The sequence below is a fragment of the Natator depressus genome, chromosome 11, assembly GCF_965152275.1.
Source record: "Natator depressus isolate rNatDep1 chromosome 11, rNatDep2.hap1, whole genome shotgun sequence".
Classification (NCBI taxonomy): Eukaryota; Metazoa; Chordata; order Testudines; family Cheloniidae; genus Natator; species Natator depressus.
In genome coordinates, this window is record NC_134244.1 from 13,215,377 (window position 1) to 13,238,290 (window position 22,914).

Genomic DNA, 22,914 nt, shown 5'->3' on the forward strand with positions numbered 1-22,914 from the left:
AGCCCCAAGAGAGGCAGGGCCGAGCCAGCTGGATGTTGCTTTGAGTCAGCATTTCTTCCAGACAACCTCCACCAGCAGGGCTATTACAGAACCCCAACTGGATCTTAAAGATGCCATCCCACAGGAGAACCCTGCATCCAGGGTGCCCTGCATCCAGGGTGAGCACCCTCCATTTCCAGCTCAGGTGGGTGAATCTGACCCAGGAATCTTTTCCTAAAATTATATTGCACAGCCATATTGTTATGTATTTTCCTGTATTCCACACTCTTGCCCTTTAATGTTCCATCTATCTCCTATTTTTAGTTTTCAGAGAAGATGAACGCAAAGTGTAAAAGCTGGATCTTGGCTGGGAATGCTCCTAAACATTGTAGCATTCACAGTAGGGTTTGTTTTGGTTCATAAAAAGTTAGGGATCATTTGGATTCACATGCAGGTTCAGATTTCAAACATGCCTGTACTGTAGTTTGTGGGTATTTTGATCTAGGTCTTTAGTCCAGGGCTATCACTAGTTTTCTAGCTTCTGATCATTAGAAAATTCCATTGCTGCAATTTTGCTGTACTCGGAGCTACTGACTGTATAGTGACCTTGTCTTGTCAGTGTCCACCACTGTTTAAAGTTCTTTTGGGCTCCTGCTGGGGACTTCGTTTCTCTCCAAGTTTTCCTTCTCCGCAGGAGATTCTTCCTGGTTTTAAAGAGTTTTAAACATCCATCATGAATAATCTGTGACATTTCCAAGAAAAGCCTGCCTGCTTCTGACTTCCACGCACACAAAAAACACACAGTGCTCAAGCCTGGAAACCGAAGGGCCAAACAGAAATTAACTGTCGACCTTTTGAACTGCACTAATTCTGAAATGAGAGGGAGTCAGTGATCTGCTCAAAGAATCCCTGGTTAAAAAATCAGTATTTCAATATATAGATTGGACAATAATTCCTTTTAAAAATGTTATTAAATATTTGCTCATACTTAGACATACAGGGCCAGAGACTAAGCTGGTGTAAATCAGCATAGCTCAGTTGTAATCAAAATTATACCAATTTACACCAGCTGACAATCTGACTCAATTTATTCTTAGGCAGAATCATATTCTCCAGTTTGTATTTCTTGGGAAAGTTCTCAACTGTTGTAGATCTCTACATATTTAGACACTGCCCCTAGCAAAGAATTCTAAACATTTCAGCCTCCAGTTCAAAACTTCCCTCCTTATTCCATAGATTTTAATGGCAGAAGGGATCATTATGGTTATCTAGTCTGACTTCCTGCATAACACAGGCTATACAAGTTCACACAGTAATTTCTGAATCAAAGCCATAACTGCTGGTTGGGCTACTGCAGCGTGTCTTGTAGAAAAACATCCAGTCATGGTTTAAAAACTTCAAGTGCTGGAGAATAATTTTCACTTCTGCCACCAGGGCTTCTTCAGGATTCAAACTCAAACCCACCGAGGCTATAAGCAAGATACAATCTGCTAAGTTAGGCAGTCCTTCACAGAGTTACTCCCATTGCATCATAGACTTTGCCTCTCTGGGCCTCTCCCAGGCTCCTCTGCTTATCCAGTTTGGCCTCCTTTCTTTCTCTTCAGCTCTGGTCAATTTCACCACTATCAATCCTAGAGCCTTCTCCTCTGCAGTTCATGCTGTGTAGAACAGCCATGTTATATTTCTTTACCTCATTGGCTCTCCATCTAATTTCAGTACTCTTGTTTTTCCTCCCTTAATATCTCCCTTCCTTTCTGTTGTATTTCTAGCGGTATAATGTTTACAGATAACTCCATAAACCTTGATGGATGCAGTTTATATGCGAATGCCATTCCATATTATTAATATTATTTATTTGTATTATCATAGCACTTATGAGCCCCAGTCATTTACCAGGACTCCATTGTGCTAGGTCTGTACAAACACAGAACAAAAAGACAGTCCCTACCCCAAAGAGCTAACAATCTAAGTGTAAGACAAGAGACAATAGATGGATACAGACAGATGGGAGAGTACAAGGAAACAATGAGACAGTATTGGTCATCATGACCGCCAGTGGTCTCAGCAAAGCAGCCACCTCATCATTATCCAGTTTTTGTAGACATCACAGCAAAGTAGAGGTGCTGGCTTGGGTGGGGATAGACTGTGATGGGCCTTGAATGTGAAGATAAGTATAAGGACCTGATGTTTCATTTCTTATTGAAGCTAAACTCTGATATATATCATCAGCAACACACACACACAAAAAGTTTAATGAACTGTAAAATGGGTAAGTGAAAAATCATAGCTTTACAGTATAAATACATAGTACTATGTATCAATAACTGCAGAACATGAGTCTCAAATTAGAGTAACTTTTTGGCTCTAAAAGAATGGATATCATCACTTCTTTCTCCGTCATGGTAAATTACTCTGGTCACGACTTTAGCATATTTTCAGGGCAGTGTGTTTCAGAGGATAGAAGACAGGACCGGGAGTCAGGACACTTGAGTTTTATTCCCATTTTTCCCACAGACGGCCTGTGTTAATAACTGGGGCAAGCCAGTTCTTTTCTAGGTACCAGAGTTTCGCCATCTGTAAAGTGGGGAGAATATTCCTTACAGACCTTTGAAAAACAGTTTGAGATCTTGGGAAGAAAAACACTGCATAAATGCTAAGCATTATTATTTTAGTTTCTAACTCAGGAAAGCATTTTAATATGTGCTTAACTCCCATTGAATCAATGGAACTTTAAGATATGCATAAAGTTAAGCATGCGCTGAAGTGCCCTTTCTGAAGAGGTATGTTGTCCTGAATCCTGCAATTACACATTTTTAAACAAATAATTTTACAAATGTATTGACAAAAGTAGAGTTAAGGTGAGAAAAGTGGTATATTAGCAATTCTCAGTGTATTGAACGTCACAGTCTGGGTTTTATTCTAATGAATAGAAGTGAAGTGCTCTTCAAAGATCCTTGGACAATGTGGAGTTTGAAGCAGCTGAACATTGTCATCAGAAAATCAAACTCTGCTCTCAGAGCCAGAGTTCTTCCCCCAGGCTCTCCTCCCCCCCCCCCCCCCCATATTTGTATATAGTCAGAGAGGAGAGTCAGGCTTAGTTTGTTCATAAACTCCAGTTCCTGGGCGGACCCCACACACAGCTGGATTTGAAACAGCTGGATCCGCCTTCCCTGCAAGTTTAGCCAGGAGCCTCACAAGCCTGGGAGCTTTGGGTTGGGAGCAAAATAATCACAGACTGGCTGCACTGGTGGAGGATGAATTGATCAAAACTGTGAAGCTGGGTTTCCAGTTGCTGGCAGGATACAGAAAATGGGTTACTGGAAGAGGCTGGGTCTGATTTCTCTACTGCTGCTGTCCTTCTGTGAGTAGAAAAACGTTTCTGGTAGGCAATGTTAAGCAGCATATTCATAGAGTTCATTTATTTTGTCTTTCCTCCAGCAGACAGATAATCATTGATTTCTACCCTAATGACCATTAGCTAGAGGGTTTGAAATAGCTGAGATTTTAGTACAATACTCAAGCAGTAATGCTGGCTTGGAAATCAGCAATAAATTCTCTTCTAACAAATGGTAAACATTAGATTTGGATGTAAGTTTCTGCATGCACTTCTGAGCTGCTCAGAGATGTCAGTGTTTACAGTGCAAAAATATATATATAGGTCAATGTTACTTCTTGGAAGGTTTTATTTTATTTGAGCACAATAAAAGCAACCGAGATGTACAGTTGAATGATTTGACTTCAGCTGTGTCCAGATGCGGAGATGTTTGCAGCGTAGACTTTTTTTTTTTGTAATCAGCCCCAGTTTTATGTGCAGGATTAATCAAACTATTAAAGAAAGGGGGTGGGGAGACTCTGCAGCAACATCTGGTTATTCAGCAAACCATTCCAGCACTTATGTAAAGATTTCTTTGTAATAATACTCTGGTTGGGTTTCTATACCACTCTTAATACTGCAGATAAACTCCCTACACCAGGATTTGAAAATGTACCTCTCTATGCTCTAAATTCTCTTGTTTAAATCTTAATGATAGCTTCACGATGAGGAATAGATCTGTATATAAATGGGTGTTATATACACATCCAGTAAGTATGTATACATGTCTCTTTGTATATGCAGCACCTATATGTATGTATACATACACATCTATATATAGTGTATATTTATAGATTCGTGCAAACACTGGAACTTTCTTATGGTGAAATCTTTTTTAAACACAGATTACTTTTGCTCAATATATAAATTTCACTGACTGGAATTGCTCTTATCTCAATGCAGTGACGCACTGGGATTTTTATTTCACTTTGTTCACATCCAAGTGAAGTGGTTGGGGGGATCTATCTCCAAATTCACTTTTAGTGGGTCCCAATGTCTACAGAAAAGGGAATGAAATATGATAGACAGATAATGTGTGTGTGTTCAAATATGACATCATTGCAACTAATGAATCATAGAGAGCCAAACCAGGGATTTGAGTATATATAGTTAGAGTAAGATTTTCAAAGAGTTGCACAAAATTTTACTTGTGATACTAACAATAAGCTGGCAGATAAAACCCTAACTATTGCTATAACGTAGGGGGGACAGGATGTTACATTGGAAAGTGACTATGAAAATAAACCAAATTTTTAGCAGAACTAACTGAAGTACTGAAGTTAGTATTTTAATCACAGTATTGAATTATTGTTGGTAAGAAAGGAAACCTCTAATTATCCTTGAGAAATGCCCAATTTTAAAGTTATTTAATTCATGGTTTTCCTCATAAAAGACAAACTTTTAATCTGAAAAGAGTCAAACCAAAAGACATTGCCATTACTAAACTAATCTGAAAGGTTAAATGACTGATATGTCAACAAAGTTAATGTTATTCAATTAATTTTGAGTGTTTAAATATATAATGTCTCAGGGAGGAAAAAGCCAGAATCTCTTTTACTGGATTTAGTTCAACAATGCTATATTTAAAGTGCTGCCTCCTGTTCTCTGATGCATGCAGTTAAGATCAGCTGTACAGTAATGCTGAGATTTTTTAAAGCGTTTAAGGAAATTAGTGCCCAAATCCCATTGTTGTTAATCGGAATCAGGCACCTAACACCCTTAGACTCCTTTGAAATTCCCAGCCCAAATTACCAAAATGTTTTAAAATAAGTATTTGATCACCCTTAAAGCGACAAATTCCCCAAACCATGTTGATTAATTGTAAAAGGGCATCTGGATTAACTGTTTAGTGGCAACCGGAAATTAACTCCTCTCAGCATAAATGGCACATCCTTAATCATATAATAAAGAAAATGGGCTGGATTCCATCTCAATTACCAGCGTAATCCCATGAATTTCAGTCTTTATCATCACAAAATAATAGAAATGCAGGGCTGGAAGGGGCGTCAAGAGGTTATGTAGTCCACTTTAGGGACATTACTATGGATTTACACTGGTGCTGTAGAGAACCATATTTGGTGCATTATCAGCTTCTAACAGTCTTTTCCATATTACTTTCATCAGTCACTAGATAATGTAAATGAATATTTTCATCTGTATGTGATGAAAGCAAGGATTGTAGTTTGATGTACAGTTATGAATGTAATAGAGGATTTCCATAATTCTCTCTAGTAAATTATACAAAGACACACAAGATTCTGCTCAAAATTTTATCCTTAATATTTTTTCCTTGTTGTGGCTGCTTTTGGAAGAGCATTAAAGCTGAATGTGAAGACAGGAAACTTCTCAGTGGCGTCCCAGCAAAATTTGATACTTGACTACATTATTAACTTACGGAACTCCAGTTCTGGAAAGCTAGGAATCCTTTTGCACATGGAGTGCGGGTTGTGCCCAGTTGTGGAATCCAGATTTTTAAAGGAATATTGACGGAACATTGAAGGGCTCAGAAAAGAGTTACAAGAATGATTCAAGGTCTGAAGAACCTGCCTTACAGTGAGAGGCTAAAGAAGATCCATCTATTTAGTTTATCCAAGAGACAGTTAAGAGGTGACTTAATCAGTCTGTAACGGAGAGAAAATTTCTGATAGTAGAGGGCTCTTTAATCCAGCAGAAAGCCATAATGAGATCCACTTGCTAGAAACTGAAACTAGACAAATTCAAAGCGAAATAAAGTGCAGATTTTTTAAAGTGAGGGTAATTACCCATTGGAACAACATGAATTGTAAGATTGGATCTCTTTCTAAACTGGGAGGAGAGGTAGATACGCTGGAGGGTAGGGATAGGATACAGAGGGACCTAGACAAATTAGAGGATTGGGCCAAAAGAAATCTGATGCGGTTCAACAAGGACAAGTGCAGAATCCTGCACTTAGGACGGAAGAATCCCATGCACCGCTACAGACTAGGGACCGAATGGCTAGGCAGCAGTTCTGCAGAAAAGGACCTAGGGGTTACAGTGGACAAGAAGCTGGATATGAGTCAACAGTGTGTCCTTGTTGCCAAGAAGGCCAATGGCATTTTGGGATGTATAAGTAGGGGCATTGCCAGCAGATTGAAGGATGTGATCATTCCTCTCTATTAGACATTGGTGAGGCCTCATCTGGAGTACTGTGTCCAGTTTTGGGCCCCACACTACAAGAAGGATGTGAAAAAATTGGAAAGCATCCAGCGGAGAGCAACAAAAGTAATTAGGGGACTGGAACACATGACTTGTGGGGAGAGGCTGAGGGAACTGGATTTGTTTAGTCTGCGGAAGAGAAGAATGAGGGGTATTTGATAGCTGCTTTCAACTACCTGAAAGGGGGTTCCAAAGAGGATGGATCTAGACTGTTCTCAGTGGTAGCAGATGACAGAACAAGGAGTAATGGTCTCAAGTTGCAGTGGGGGAGGTTTAGGTTGGATATTAGGAAAATCTTTTTCACTAGGAGGGTGGTGAAGCACTGGAATGTGTTACCTAGGGAGGTGGTGGAATCTGCTTCCTTGGAGGTTTTTAAGGTCAGGCTTGACAAAGCCCTGGCTGGGATGATTTAGTTGGGGATTGTTCCTGCTTTGAGCAGGGGGTTGGACTAGATGACCTCCTGAGGTCTCTTCCAACCCTGATATTCTATGATTCTACAAAGATATGCTCTAGCTCAACCAAAAGTTATGGGCTTGATGCAGGAATTACTGGGTGAAATGCTAATGCTTGTGTTATACAGGAGGTCAGAATAGTTTATCATAATGGTGCCTTCTGGTCTTAAAATCTATGAATATGTTCTTGGAAATATGTAACTGGTGTAGTGACATCTGTCTGCATTTGCAATGGGGCATCTGAGCGCCCAAGGAGGGAATCAAGCTCAGGAAGTCCAGCAGGGGATGTGAGCCTCACCAAGAGAAAGCCAAGCTGAGCTAATAGGTGTACTTGGATCTCACCTACGGCAAACTGAGCCCAAGGATTCTAGAGGGTGTGCATGATCATTCTTGGAATATCTGCACAATATATAGTGAATGCTGTCTCATGTGGGCAGAGCTTATTTTGTGTCTGGAGCTCAGAAAAGTATCTCTCCCCCCCCTCAGTTCATCTCAAGGGTAATATTTTGGATGGCCTTTGCTACAAACAACACCCAGCATAATTCACAATTCTGCCAAGCAGCTTGTTTCTAATACTGGGTCAGCTCAGTTTTTTTAATGGACTCACATCATTTGCTTGTGTCACATAAGACTCAGCATAAGAGCCTATACTTTATCAGTAAACCCTCCTGAGAAAGGACTGATTCCAATGGAAGTCACTGATGCTCAGCAGTTCTGTGCAGTAAATAATCAGGTTATTGTCATCCTTGCAATCAGTGACTCTCAATATTGTTGTCTCATGTGATAGTGACTTTCATGGTCCTTTCTTCTCCTGCTTAGCCCCATTTCTGTAGAGTACCCTTTCTACAAGAGTCACAGATGTATAGTTTTCTTTTCCTTAACTCAGCTTTCTCATATTAATTCCCAGTATAGGCCACAGTGCATTAGTGTAATATTTTTGTTCATTTTAATTTTGTGTTCCCTTGATTTTAGTAATTTAGAGCCACATTGACCCTTAAATAGGAATAATCCATACAAGGAAGAGGAAACTCCCCGGGCCTAATTCTATTCTCACTTAAACTAGTGTAAAACTGGCATAACTCTACTGACTGCACTGATATCTACCCGCGCCTGCTGACAGCCTGAAATAGTAGCTCTGAGAGACAGATGGACTGCACCTAACCATCCCAATGAGGTGTTAACTCTGAAGCCTAATAGCAGCATAAATGTCAACATTTCAAACTATTTCACTGATGATCAAAGTGTAAGACCTCCTGTAGAAGGACTCCACTCACTTGGTTCCAAGTAAGGGCACTGTCATCTGAGTAGCTGTCATCAGGGTTTTAGCAACAGTCATGGGGCTACTGGAACCTTGAGAAGGGGGCTTCTAGAAGGATGTTGGGTACCAGATTAAAGAATGTGTGGCACCTCTAGCGGGCAAAGCAGTTGGTACACCCTGAGTGCACCCTCTAGTCCCCTCCCCCAGAACTTCATTTGCAGGGAAACCCAGAGTACCCCATTTACACTAATGGGAGTGACCTGATTTGTTAATAAGATGCACACATGGACTTTGTATAAACTCACAAGAGGTAAGAATCTGAAAATAGATTACTGTAAAAAAAGGCTGACTGCCTTTACTGCATTAGGTAATTGTAGGCTAACATTATAACCCCTAAGATCCAAACCCCCCCCCCCAAATGGATCTCCCTTATGCAAAACTAAATTCAACGCACATTATGGGTTAGCTAAGAATGCTGACTAGTCAATGGCAAGAAAACATTCAGTCATAAGTGCTCAAAATTGCTCTGTTTGTAGGTGGGGATAAGAGACTCCAGTAATGGGGCAGGATACAAGATGCACAACGTTCTCTCGGGAACTCCTGCCTCTCTGTATGAGGGTGAGCTGGGAGAGCCCACCCTAAACTGTAGCAGGAGGCTACCTAGATCCACTTGTGGTGAGTCTCTCCTCCCTTGGTCTCTGAAGTTCTCACAAGCTGTAAACAGGGATCTTCGGTTCATTGTGGCAGCAGCAAGGACTGGTACTTGCAGAGAATAAGCCAGGAGCTCTGGCTATGCCTACAGTGCCCGCACGTGATTCTCCCAACTTTGGGGCTGTTTATCCTCAGCCTTTCAGACTTCCTCCCTTTGGGTAAATGGTCATATTTGCAAGGGTAGCTGAATTTATGACCCCTCTTCCGGTTTCTTGAGTGCGTCCTGTCAGGTCTCAGGCCTTGGGCCTTTACCTCTCTTGGGATATAATCCTACAATTCTCCCATTCGTAGACTGTCCCTAGGCTACAGTACTTTATGGATTAGCTGTGCTTACCTAGAAAGACTAACTGGGTTTGGGCACCAGAGGTTCTTTGCTTCAGGAGTCTGGATTACAGTGACCCAAAACAGCCCTCCTATAACAAAGTATTGCTTAATCTTAACAATAAGGCCAAAACCTGGCATAAGAGAAGATTTATTAAACAAAAAAAGGTCTACAAGCATGTCTATCTTGCGCCAGACCCCTAACTTCTGGGAGACTAGGTTTCATTCTGTTCCTCTTAACTCTCCTTCCCCTCTCCTTGAGGGACTGTCTTTTAAAATCCAGCCAAAACCCTTTGTTTTCAATTTAACAGGCCCTTTTTATTCTACTGCCCAAAAAACAATCTGGTGACCTCAGAAGGGTGGTGGTGGTGATGGACTTTCAGAGTAAAGGCGCGTGCATTGTACCTTAAGTGTTGGGAGCTGTATGGCTAGCTGAAGCCATTGTTCCCTTTCCTGCTTACATGCAGCCAGCCTCTTGAACGAACCCCACATATTCATGCGGTAAACCCTCTTACAACAAGCAGCCAAACATATAGAATATAGAGTATTCATAAATTACCACAGGCAGCTCCAAAGCTGTCACAGAAACATCCCTAGTATTTGTTCTGAGATCTCTGGTGACCTATCCCAGGCTCCTCAGGCTGCTTTCCGAAGAGGAGGGGCTCTTGTTTCTATGGCAGTTGGAGTCAAAACCAGTGTTCCAGGAAGGCTTTGGAGACCATTTCTGCCCTGGATTCACTGTTGCAAGTTTACATGGCAACTCTTTCCCACAGCTCTGCAGGAAAACACTAGTAGGCTGCACAGACACCCGAAACACACACAAGACAGGAGAGGGATGATCATATTGCGAAGACTAGCCCAATCTACTCCCGATGGCATCTCATTTTGATACCATACATGAGTGGGTTGTAGGTGGAGCTTAGGAGAGGAGACACTTTCCTTTGTAAAACAGGTTGAGACCTACATCGCTGAATTAGCATTATAATACCTTAATATATTTAGTAGTAGTAGTATTCCCTGCCTTAGCATGACCTCTAAATGTATCCATTTGTACTGGCCCACTTCGACCACTACTTTGAAAAGAGTAGATGGGGAGATATTCTATGCATGTTAAGGCACAAAATAAGGCAACAGAGGGATTCAAATGGTTATTCCTGGATTTTTTTTTTTTTTAAAAAGGTGGGAGATCAAAACAGAACCAACCCACATTTTACCAGTGAAGGGGAGGCACTATTGTTTGAAAGGAGGCATGGGTACCCAGGTGGGTAGTTGGTGCACATTTCTCATTTAAATACTTCTGCTGTGAGGTGGGGGGGCGGGCGTGTTTTGTTTTTGGCACATGTGAATTTGTTTTCACTTTTTGCAAAGGGAGCTGTTGCTCTTACGAGGATTTGACTTTATTTATTTTTGCTATTACATTAATAGCCAGAAATGCCCAAGAGCAAATTAGCACCATCAAAACTTTCACTGATTCCCCCTTCAATCTGATAATGGATTAAAGGACCAATCAATGGTTTCTGCCCATAGTTAGCTTTGTGTCCGTGGGGGAGAAAAATATTTGATTCTTTGGGCAGCTTCTGCCTTCTTGTAAAGGAAACCTGACACCGACGTTATGAAAAGGCTGAATGAGAGCTGGATTAAAACAACAGCTCTTAGGTAAGCAAATAAAAAGGAATAGGAATTTATTCAACCCTTCAGAAGGCTGAGAACAATCTTGAAGATGCATGGCCAGATGCATGGGTCCAACCAGGTTATGATTGGCTCAGGAATAAATAGGGACAGGGGCACGTGGTTCTAACTCATCTTTATATCCCCTTCCCTGCCCCCTCCCCATCATACTGGGATGAGACAGAGACTGTTTTAGCCCTTGGTATAACTTAAAGCAGCCTCAGGGCTACTCTAAATTACCCTGACAGTAATGGTTCCCTAGAGCTGTTCCAACTGGCCCAGGATTGCTTGAGTGCAATTTGCTCTGTTCACTATCCCTTATGCCTGCAGAATTCCCCCTAATTGTGGGGCAGGGAGCAGGTGGGATACTACTGGTTATGTTAGCTTTATGCCACGCAGGAATTTCCCCTGCCTTTCCAGCTATTTTATGCTGCCTGAGCAGTGCAACACAACCAGAAGGTGGAACAGGGATCTAGATTTGAAGCAGGATGGTCACAACTAAAGCGGTTTGGAAAATGTTTTTATTATTTTCTGTGAAAAAGTTTGAAAAAAAATGAAGTTTTTCATTTTTGTAGAAATTTTGTTATGGAATTTCTCAGGTTTACATAAAAATAAAAATCAAACCCCAAAGTTTTAAGATTTTGGACACCCAAAAACTGGAAAAAAATATCGTTGTCAAAATTTCCATTTAATACAAAAGTCATTCTTTTGTTTAAAAATGTTCAGCCAACTCTAGTTACAACACATGTCAATTTTATCAGTTCCTTATCAAAGTCCATAATGTATTTACTCCTCAGATGCACTGATCATGAAATGAGCACTCACTGGCTTAAAAAAAATTTTTTTAAAGGGGACTCTTGAAGTGTTCCTGTATTCTGAAGTAATGCCAACATCTATTGTCTACCCTGATTTATATAGTTTTTTGTAAGCTCCACGAAGCTCCACCGTTTGTCTAGTGTGTCTCTCTGAAGATGTTTTTTCTCCCTCCTTGCAATGATTCATCATCATGTTTGCTTTCAATCTGTTCCTTTATGTATTTGTATTGTAATCTGGAATAAAATGAATGCACCCCACTGTGGACTGTCATGTTTTATTAGATGTGCAACATCCCACATCTTCATAAAAAAGAAGTACCCACAGTACATTAAGCATAGCTCAGCAAACTACCCTGACGGGGACTGAGATGAAACAATTGGTGTCCATGACTTGGAATGGTCTCTGAACTACACCATCTTGCTCCTCTGTTTACATCAAAAGGTTCAATGCCCAGTGCCAAATGTAAGAGAAACAAAAATAAATTTAAAGAATAAAACCTACCTCTAGAAAAGACAAGCATTTATTAGGGGCAATAGACCAGTCAACCACCTATGGCATTATCAAATCTGTGTGCACCAAGAGAAGATAGTTGGACCCAGACTATGTGCTAAGGTCCCCAACAGGCTCTTCAGGGCCTTGAAGGATTGGGCTAGTGGGTCATAACTGGCTCAGCCTTGCTATTCTGTAGTTCCCTGAATGCCAGGAAAACAATCCTGATCCTGCCTGCCTCTGTCCAGAGGAAGAGAATTAACTCTTTCCTCACCAATCTCCAGAAAGGATCCAAAAGCCCCATCATAGGCATGTTTCTGTTCTTCAAGTGGTCCTTCTATTTAGCATAGACAACATCAGTTCTTACTGTCAACTGCTGATAGCTGTTTGCCTTTTCAGAAGATCAGACATGTGAGCGCTCACAGGTCTTGCATCCACCACTGCAGGCTCTGCTCCAAACAATTGCACTGAACAGGATTTACCCCTGCAAACAGTTATTGCCCTGCAGCCATTGGTAGTGTTTAGCTTCCCTGTGATAAGCCACAGACATGCCTAACAAGCTAAACTACAGCTGATTTATACTGGAGCAACTGCATCTTGTCTTTTGGGAAATTAATTTATCCAGCTGTACATCGCAATCTTCCATTTTACAGCAAGCTGACAATCATTGCCTGCATCGATGCTGGCAGTTTTAAAATGTACCTTAATTGAAATGTTATTCTTGACAAGACAGAATTGTGTATAATCAGATTTAAACATCTTTTTATCATTTTACACAGTGCACAATTTGCACCTATTAATAAGAACAGACTGCACTAAAGATCCTAGCTACAGTGCCAGTTCTGGCAGCTGCTGCATTTCACTTCACTTTTCCACTCTCCTCTATGTTGTAGAGAGAGAACTCTGCTAAAACACTTGGGCTGGGACTTTCTATGGGGCCTAAAATTTCACTTGCCCTCTTCTGCCTGGGGCAGTGTGGCAAAGTCTCTTACCTCTGACTGTGGAGGTTGAGGATCAGTTTTCCTCTCCCTGAGTAGTTTAGTCCTCCAGCCAAGACAAAAACTCCACCTTCTTCTGGAGTGCACAAAAAGCAATCGACCAACAGCAGCTCGATCAGCCATTCTTCGTCCCACTCTCCCCCTCTTGGCTGTCCATTGAAGGCTTTTATCAGTCTTCCCTCAGGATCTTGTTCTGAGAAACAGATCGAGGTTTGGTGAGGTCTTTTCCCCATGGTGCAGGGAAGTGAAAAGAACTTCTGCCTGCCTTTGCACAGTCTCATGCAGGGCCACCAGCCTCCCTCAAGGATGCATCAATCCTCAACCCTATGCCAGGTTCTGACAGCAGTACCTTCTGGCAGGCCCTGAGAGTTCACAGAGAGCTCATGCCTTTTCTCTTGTGTCAGCGCCAGACCTAAAGCTGTAAGTGACAAAGCAGCCATCTGCTCCGCCGTCAAACTATTGGTTCTCCCTCTCTTTCCTATACACTTATATAGCCCCCATCACAGTAGTAACCAACTCACAATCTTCAATGTATTTATCCTCACAACACCCCTGTGAGGTAGGGAAGAGCTGTTACAAATGGGGATCTGAGGCGCAGAGATACGACGTGACATCTCTAAAGTCTCCACTTCACTTCACTTTCACCAGATCTCGTTTTATCCAAAGCAGTAACATCTGAGTTGTGGGTGAGGGTGGTGGATAAGAGGTTCTAGTTTGGACCCATCTCATTAACTCTCTGCAGCTACTGGTGTGTACTTGCACATAACAAACAGGGTGGTTTTAAGAGCTATAATGCACAATACCTGGGACAGAAAGGTTACTGAGATTTTCACACAGTGCTTTTGTCACTTCAGCCAGTATTTCACAAACCAGGTAGCTTTACTCTGTATTTTGCATTCACGGTGGAGAATGTGTGTGCTCACTTTAAAGATATTGTACCACCAAGACGAATGTATACCTTGGCTGTTTATCATATATCTGTAACCCATTTCCTCCCCTTCCTAGTGCTCTTTATATCCTCACGTGTCAGTCAATTGCAGCATGTAAGCTTCAGTCCTGCAGCTTTGTATGTGCGTGGGATTACTAACACGGACAACATTATTCATGTGAAGAAATGCTTGCAGTACCAGAACCTTAAGACTGTAAATTCTTCGATGAAACTTGAATCATGTGTGTTTTTTTAAGTGCCTACGATACCTCTGGGCTCTATAAAACTAATAATAATAATGTGCAAAGGGCAGCATTCTACATGGATATTGCTTTTAAAAAACCTCTCTTTTGTTTTAATCATTTTAATGAAATAAAAACGCACCTGCATTTGCACATGCAGAGCAAATCTCTATGTCCAAGCCAGTCAGCAATCTGCAAGAAATCAGGACATGAAAATAAAGATTTGCTTATGTCTTTGCTTGCTAAATTATTTTACACTAAGAGAATCTAAAAGCCAGCATCCCAAGTTAGAAGACACTGATTCAATTGTCCTTTCAACGAAGTGATTTTTTCCATGTTTGAAATGTCCCAAATTTAGCCGAACCATTCCATGAGAGATAGCAGGGTCCTTCCTCTTACAACAGGAAGTGATAATACATCCAGCTACTACCAATACGTGGGTGATTAATTCAATTCTTTCCAAATCATAGACCCATGGAATAGACCCATCCACAGAAGCAAGAGCAATGGATCCTGTGGGAGTTTAGTTCCTGTTATGCCTTTAATTTGTCAACAGGCATCTTTCCAGGATTGCTGGAAAATACTCTAGGACATTCTCACCAGATGGGCAGGAAGGTAACTTTCAGGTTGCATTCCCTCCAACACACGTTCAATCCAGTTTTGTATATTTGTTCTATGCTTGCGTGTTTGTAAAACACCATCAGCGGAGGAGGAGTGAGAGATCCCGTTCCATATATCTTCATCAGCACTATCCCCTATGGCACGTAAGGCCTCAGCTTGGAAAGAATTTGTTTAACAAAACCGTTGTTTAGTGATATACTCATTGGAGCATGTTTCAGGGATAACTTGCCGAGCAGGAGCAGGGTTGGTAAAACAAATAACTGTTGCAGAACAGGGACCAGATTATGAGCTGCAGCTCTGAGTGACATAGCCTGGGGCATGTGGGGGACACAGCAGTGGCTATGTGCCACCTTTCTATCCCCAGTTCAGGGCTTTTCTGGTGGCTGGGGTGACTGCTGCTCACAGTTCCAAATGTAGCAATCCCGAAGTCCAGAATAGCCAGAGTGTGGAGTTCTCTGGCCACACCCCTCCCAATATGCCCCTTCCTATCTATCTCTGCCATGCACCTATACCAGGGACTGCGAGACAGGGTATGTCATGGGGATTCTACTCACTGCTGGGATGCCCCCTTATGGCTGTGTCCTGGGACTAGCTCTGCTCAGACTGATGCTCCCATCCGTCTCTCACTCGCGTCATATCCCTTTTCTAGGAGACTCAGTGCTTCCTCTTTGTCACTTGGCCCTCCGTCTTCGTGGCCTGGCCCTCCGGCCTGGTCACTATACAGTTTTCCCCTTCCAGGGTAACAAAGTCTCACTGAACCCACTGTCCGGGTGCCATTCCAGGCAGTCTTCCCAAAAAAGACTGTGTGATTTTCCCTATGGTTAGTAGGGGAATCCAAGCCCACCTGCTATTCCAGGTGCCAGCCCAGGAACCCTATGCCCAGCAACCACAGTCTGCTCCAGCTCACACCTTCTTGCTCTTTCCCTGGGCTCTTTCCTACCTGTCTTCCCTATCTTCTAGATCCCCCACTGGGTTACTACTGGAGCTTCCTCTGCTCCCTATGGCTACTTCACCCTCTCTTGGGTTCTTCCCAGAGTCTGTATTCCAAGGCAGGATCCCAGGGCTTAAGAACATAAGAACATAAGAATGGCCATACTTGGTCAGACCAATGGTCCATCTAGCCCAGTATCCTGTCTTCTGACAGTGGCTGGTGCCAGATGCTTCAGAGGCAATGAACAGAACAGGGCAATTTTTGAGTGATCCATCCCCTGTCGTCCAGTCCTAGACTCTAGCAATCAAAGGTTTTGGGACACCGAGATCATGAGGTTGCACCCCTGACCATCTTGGCTAATTGTCATTGATGGACCAATCCTCCATGAACTTATCTAATTCTTTTTGGAACCCAGATATAGTTTTGGCCTTCACAACATCCCCTGGCAACCAGTTCCACATGCTGACTGTGGATTGTGTGAAGTAGTACTTCCTTTTGTTTGTTTTAAACCTGCTACCTATTAATTTCATTGGGTGACCCCTAGTTTGTATGTTATGTCAAAGGGTAAATAACACTTCCCTATTCATTTTCTCCACACCATTCATAATTTTATAGACCTCGATCATATCCCCCCTCAGTCATCTCTTTCCCAAGCTGAATAGTCCCTGTTTTTTTAATCTCTCCTCAGATGGAAGCTGTTCCATCTCCCTCATCATTTTTCTTGCCCTTCTCTGTACTTTTTCCATTTCTAATATATCTTTTTGAGATGGTGCAACCAGAACTGCACACAATATTCAAGGTGTGCACGTAACATGGAGTTATATAGAGGCATTATGATATCTTCGGTCATCTTATCTATTCCTTTCCTAATGGTTCCTAACATGCTGCTAGCCTTTTTGACCACTACAGCACATTGAGCAAATGTTTTCAGAGAACTAGCCACAACGATGTCAAGATCTCTTTCTTGGTAACAGAAATTTAGACCCCGTCATGTTGTGTGTGTAGTTAGGATTATGTTTTCCAGTGTGCATTACTTTGAATTTCAGCATTGCCGTCATCTGGTTTTGTGAGATCCTCTCGTAACTCTTCGCAGTCTGCTTTGGACTTTACTATCTTGAGTAATTTTGTAGTGTCTGCAAACTTTGCCACCTCACTCTTTACCCCTTTTTCCAGATAATTTATGAATACTTGCACAGCATAGGTCCCAGCAGTACAGATCCTTGGGTGACGCTGCTATTTATCTCTCTCCACTGTGAAAACTGACCTTTTATTCCTTTATTTCCTATCTTTTAATGATTACTTATCAATGAGGAGGCCTTCCCTCTTATCCCATGACTCCTTATTTTTCTTAAGAGCTTTTGGTGAGGGACCTTGTCAAAGGCTTTCTTAAAGTCCAAGGGTCACCCTTGTCCACCTGGTGGTTGACCCCTTAGAACTTCTCCTTGCCTTTAGCCAACTCCCCTCTTCTCCAGGGAGTGACTGCAGAGTTCCTCCCTGCAGCCCTTCTCCTACACCAACTTCCTCTCTTTATAAACTTATCCCAGCTCAACCCCAGCAGGCTTAATCAGTCATAAGGCTTTAGCAGTCCCTGGCTTTCTGCCAGGTGCAGCCTATAGCTTAATTGGCCTGTTTTACCTGTTTGGGCCTTGTGTGGGGTGGGCACCCCATCACAGGGCATCATAGAGCCACCTATGTTACTCTTGTGCCACATTTATGGCACAGGAATGCCCTGAAAGGGAATCCACCTGTGTTCCATCCCCTGAAAGGGAATCCACCTGTGTTCCATCCCCTTTACCCAAACACCACATATATGAGCTGCGTAGTTGGCAGGAAACACTAATTGCCATGGTTTGTCTGTGAGGATGTTCTGCTTCCACACTGGAAGTGCAATTTCATCCTCGCCATTCCAGGCTGCTCCCCCACGTCAATTCCTTTGTCCATAGCCCATGTATTCAGGCTATGCTTAGGGACCAGGTTTGCACACACACAATACTCCCATTAAATTCAGTGGCTAGTTTTGTGTGCAGAAGACTTGCAGGCACTTTTTGAGGAGTTTTCTCTTAAGAAATAGTCTTCTTTGTGCAGAGATGTTTCTTTCTTTCCGGGATGCATTCAGCTAAAATTCTTTTTGTTATGCATTCTCCCACACGGCGTATGACGATGATCCACACCAACATGGGATTGTCGTTGCTAATTTACATTTTTCACAGATTTGCCCAATTGGTCACAATCAGAAAAGTATTTGAATCAAGGAATATGCGTAAACAAAGCTACAATTTTAAAAGGTGACTTTCATGCCTCAATTTTTGGGTGCCCCAACCTGAGACTCCCTGCAGGGGCCTTATTTTTAGAGTATGGGTGCCTTGCACTTTCTGAAAATGAGACCCCTTTAAGGTGTCTCCAACTCAACAACTGAAAATCACTTAACACTTTTGAAAATTTCAACCAATATACTTAGGAATTTACAAATGTAAGGCCTGTTACTGAGTACGCTCATATCCACTGACTTCAGCAACTAAAGTCCAGGTTAGTGGACTTTATTTTAAGTGTGGTTTATCTAGAGAAAAAACAAGACAGAAAGAAAAAAGAACTATCATTCCACATACCTGGAAGAGGAAACTATTCTCACTTATCACCACCAACTATCAATTGATTTAATTCATCATTTGTGTTTCTTGCAAAAAATGGAAAATACGGATGACCTGCTCAGTATCACTGTACAGTGACAGTTAAGAATATTCCACATTAAAATTTATGATAGTCTGGCTGTATTTAGACATAAGAGTTTTTCACACCAGTTTCCAAAGGGAAACTATGTTTCACTGTTTTTCTTGCATATCATTTATATTATTAATTTATTGGCAAAAATATGTACATTATGTCTGGGTAAATCAGATTTAATTATTTTCCATGACACATTACTATAAAAGGCAATGAACACCTATTGAGAGAAAGAGGATCATAATTTAATCTTGTGTATACATATACAAATTGTAATTAATATTTTGTAATAATACTTTGCAGTGTTATAGTGCCTTCCATGTGAGGATGTCAAAGTGTTTTACAAATATTAATTAATTAAGCCTCACAACATCTTGGTAAAGTAGGGAAGTGTTAGTAGCCTCATTTTAAGGCACAGCGTTGATCAGTTGGCCATATACCTGCGCATTCAAAAGTTTGGGTCTCTTAAGTTCAACTTTTACTTTCAGTTTCTTGGTTTGGGCTTGATTGGTTTGTTTTTTTCAGGAGGTTTGGAGCATAGTTGGTTTTAATAATTACAGTGCCCTTATAAAGGTGTTTTTTTTAAAACCTTTATGTTATGGATATGTATTCTCAACTTTAACTTCAATTTAACAACATTTTTGTCTGGTACAACAGGATAAAGTATTTGGTATCTTGTAGGCTATAATATTTACAAATAAAGCAGGTAAACCTTTTATTGACCAGTTCTTTTAGTTGGTTGAAAAACAGGAAATTTTTGCAAAAATTGTAACATTTCTTGTACAAAAATTTGAAATTATGAAAAAATTCCATCAGCTTTCTTTCCAGGTGTGGGCACATGGGCCTGGTGGGAATGTTAAGATGAAGTACTATACCAATGCAAATAAATTATGACTGTTCATAACACCTCAGAAGAAGATCTTTAGGAAGGAAATTTCTATATTTTTCAGCTTGTTGAGACTGTTATTTCCACGTTAGGGTAGAAACGTAGAAGTGTTTTATTAGATATGAAGGAATAGTCAGTGTTAGACCTTTCTGACAAAAGTACATTTATTTACATCACTGTAAATAATCAAAAGGATTGAAAGATGCTGAAGTTAGTGGATCACTCAGTTATAACAACTACTCCATTCCAGCATGTCTTTGCTGGCTCATCAAAGTCCTCCTAACAGATGGTAAATAGAACGTGTGCCAGGAATTTTCAAACACTCCCCAGGAAGTTCATCTAAATCATCAGTAAACCATTTGCACTTGAAACAGAGCAAACTCTGTTGCCCAAATGTGACCCAGATAATGTTTCTGTTATGTTTACCTATTCTGAGGATATCTTTAGGGTTTTTTTTTTATTGCCCTTTTTGTTCTCCTACTTCCATCTGCTCCTGCAGAGCTAGGAAAATACACACAATGCTCAGTTCCTGGGCAAAAAAATATAGAAATATTTTTCTTAAGATCAAGGTGGTCAAGGCATAGCAGCCGGTGGGCCAAATACAGCTCACTTTGTTCTGCTTTTGGCCTCTTGCTACTTTCACCATTAATACGGGCAGGAGGTGGCCTACAAAGACTAGAGCTCCCTGGTCAGTGTCTTATTGAGAATGGGGTTTGAATGAAGGTGAGCTGGTTGAGACAAAATCATCCAATCTGACCTTTTGTTGGTAGCCCAGAAGAAACAAGCAGAAAAAGACAGAGCTGGTGTTAGTTCCCTCCTTTTGCCACTCAGGTTTGCAACCTGTATTTTATCTAAGTATCTTATATGGGCCCTATCATTTTTGTATCTGAATGCCTCAGACTCATTAATATATTTATCCTCACAACACCCTTGCAATGTAGGGAAGTGCTAGTACCCCCATATTACAGAGGAAGAACTGAGGCACAGAGAGATTAAGTGACTTGCCTGAGATCACACAGGAAGTCTGTAGCAAAGCAGAAAATTGAATCCAGGTTTCTCCAGTGCCATGCTAATGCCCTAACCATTGGACTGTCTTCAGCAGCTTCTAGACATCCTGATAGTAGTTCAAGACAAAAGCACTTCATGGCATTTGTACCAGCCAGTAGATTGTAGTTTTTCTTTCTCATGGGGTCCTCACCTCAATGACCCATGATTTAGCCACTTGGAGATGGGATTATTGCCATGTGCTCTTCATGGGGCTGCCGTTTCTTCTTTCTAGTCGTGATATGGTGTATTCTGAGGTGTTGGCTTTAGTCTGTAAAGTCGTAAATGGGTAGGGGTCGTTGGAGAGCTGGTAGAATTTCATGAGTATATTGTCGTTATTCAACCAGCTCTAGGTCCTGGTCACCTCAGGGACCTTCAAGTTACACTGCAAGGCCCTTCTGTATTCTCTCAGGCTTTTCTAGGTGGACCTGAAGGGGAGGAAAATGAGGTAAGAGTGTCTAGGGGGGAGTAATTGAAGAGTTTTAGGTTGGAGGGGCTCTAGGTTGTTCTTAGCTTTTGGATATTGGTATGACATTATTATAAAGAGTTTACACATGACTTTGGGTGAGCACATGTTAATAAACTGAAGTACACACACATAATGAGATGGATCATTGCTTCTAGGATCCGTGGGTTGTATCTCCATATTAAAGATGATGATAGACATATTCTGCTCCATTTTCACTAAATTAGGCAATTAGACATGGTCCTCTAGCAACTGGCAAGCAGCCCCTATGGCCCCCTAGTTGGACAAAGTTTGCATACCATGGTTTACATAGTAACTATTCACATTTGAATTTCATAGTACTGTAATTAACATACAGCTGCTACATTTTTAACAGGTTAGGAACAATTATCACAGGGTAAACCCACAATTGCTTTTCTCCTCCATGCCAGTTTACATCACATGGTAATTGCTTTCGGACATACCGAATGTAATTACAAAGTAATCTGCAAGTGCCAGTACACGCTATGCAGTTACATGGTATTAAAACAATATTAAGTTGTCATGTCATTAAAGAGCAGTTATCTAATATTTATGTCCTGTGTGACTAGAAGTATTACTGTAATTTCTACCACTGTGCTGACATACAACCCAACTATGGCCAGATTTTCAATGGGATTTACTGGGTGTTGAGCACTTTTGAAAACGTGGTGCCTACTAACCTCAGGGGTGTAACTGTGTATCAGGAATTATAACCACCCATGCCTTGTTTTAGAACAACTTTGCTCATTTGATGTGTTACAGGCAGAGTGCCAACCTCTTGTAATACTCATGTTGAATTGTGAATTCACCCAGGGCCAATTCCCACTTGCTCTCCTGTTGTCATGTCCCATATACTGAAGTAGGATCCTATCAGATGCCCTGATTAAATTGTTCCTTCCCCGAGATGGTGATTTTTATTATTTAGGACTAGTCAAAGTAACTTAGTCTGGCACAGGAATCACCTATAGGGAGCCATGGGCAATCATTTTAAAATTACACCACCACAACAGAACAACATTCTGTTACAAGTTATTATATTATTTTTCAACCTAGTAAGGCCCCGATTCAGCAAAGCACTCAAGCATGTGCTTAATTTTAATTACTTGACTTAGTTGTTTGCCAAATAGGGATGTAATTAAGTATATGCATAAAGTTAAGCCAGTGCTTAACAGGTTTGCTGAATCTGGACCTTATTGAGTTGAGAAACAATGGTAGTGACTCAGAACAGAACAAAATGTTGGAGTGCTTTGATTAACCAGGTCCTGAAAAACAAAATATTTGCAGACATTTCTGTGAATAATTTCTAGCAACATTTTCCAATGCGCCTGTCTTTCTAGTAAAAAGATTTCAATCAGCTCTGTATGAAACTAAAATATAAGTGGCTACAGTAAAATTTGCTTAAACATCAAACTATGGAGATTCCTGTGGGGTTTGCCATACTCCTGTCACTCGATGCTGAAGAAACATCACTCCTGAAACAGCCTGAGGTTGAGTTACATTGATTTAGGTTGACTGGTGCCCTCAAAATGTATGTAAATTCTATACCTCTTGTTGGTTGCATTCATATCCTTTCTGGGTCTGATCCAAAGACCACTGAATTTAATAGGTGTCTTTCCACTGACTTTAATGGACTTTCTATCAGGTCCTCCTTAACTTCAAAATCTCAGATACATAGGTTGTTGTTTTTCTTTTTTATAGGTCTTCCTTTGCCCACTAATGGTTACATTTTAACAAAAAAAATTGCTTTAAGTAAAACACAAATCATAAATCAGTATACCCACATTTTAATGAACATGGGAAAGGATCCATAAA

The 22,914-nt window shown here is 41.1% G+C and overlaps 2 protein-coding genes across 3 annotated transcripts in view; one reads left to right on the forward strand and one right to left on the reverse strand.

Annotated features, from left to right (window-relative positions):
- Nucleotides 1-13,380, reverse strand: part of SNX4 (sorting nexin 4) — an 82,536-nt gene extending 69,156 nt beyond the window's left edge. For both annotated transcript variants that reach the window (XM_074967189.1, XM_074967186.1), the window contains exon 1: nt 13,237-13,380. In XM_074967189.1, coding sequence (XP_074823290.1) covers nt 13,237-13,365 — 129 coding nt within the window. In that variant the 5' untranslated portion in view covers nt 13,366-13,380. The remainder of the gene's footprint in view (nt 1-13,236) is intronic.
- LOC141995786 (TGF-beta receptor type-2-like) overlaps nt 3,118-22,914 on the forward strand; it is a 61,236-nt gene continuing 41,439 nt past the window's right edge. The window contains exon 1 of the mRNA XM_074967185.1: nt 3,118-3,340. Within this exon, the coding sequence (XP_074823286.1) occupies nt 3,289-3,340 (52 nt within the window). The 5' untranslated portion in view covers nt 3,118-3,288. The remainder of the gene's footprint in view (nt 3,341-22,914) is intronic.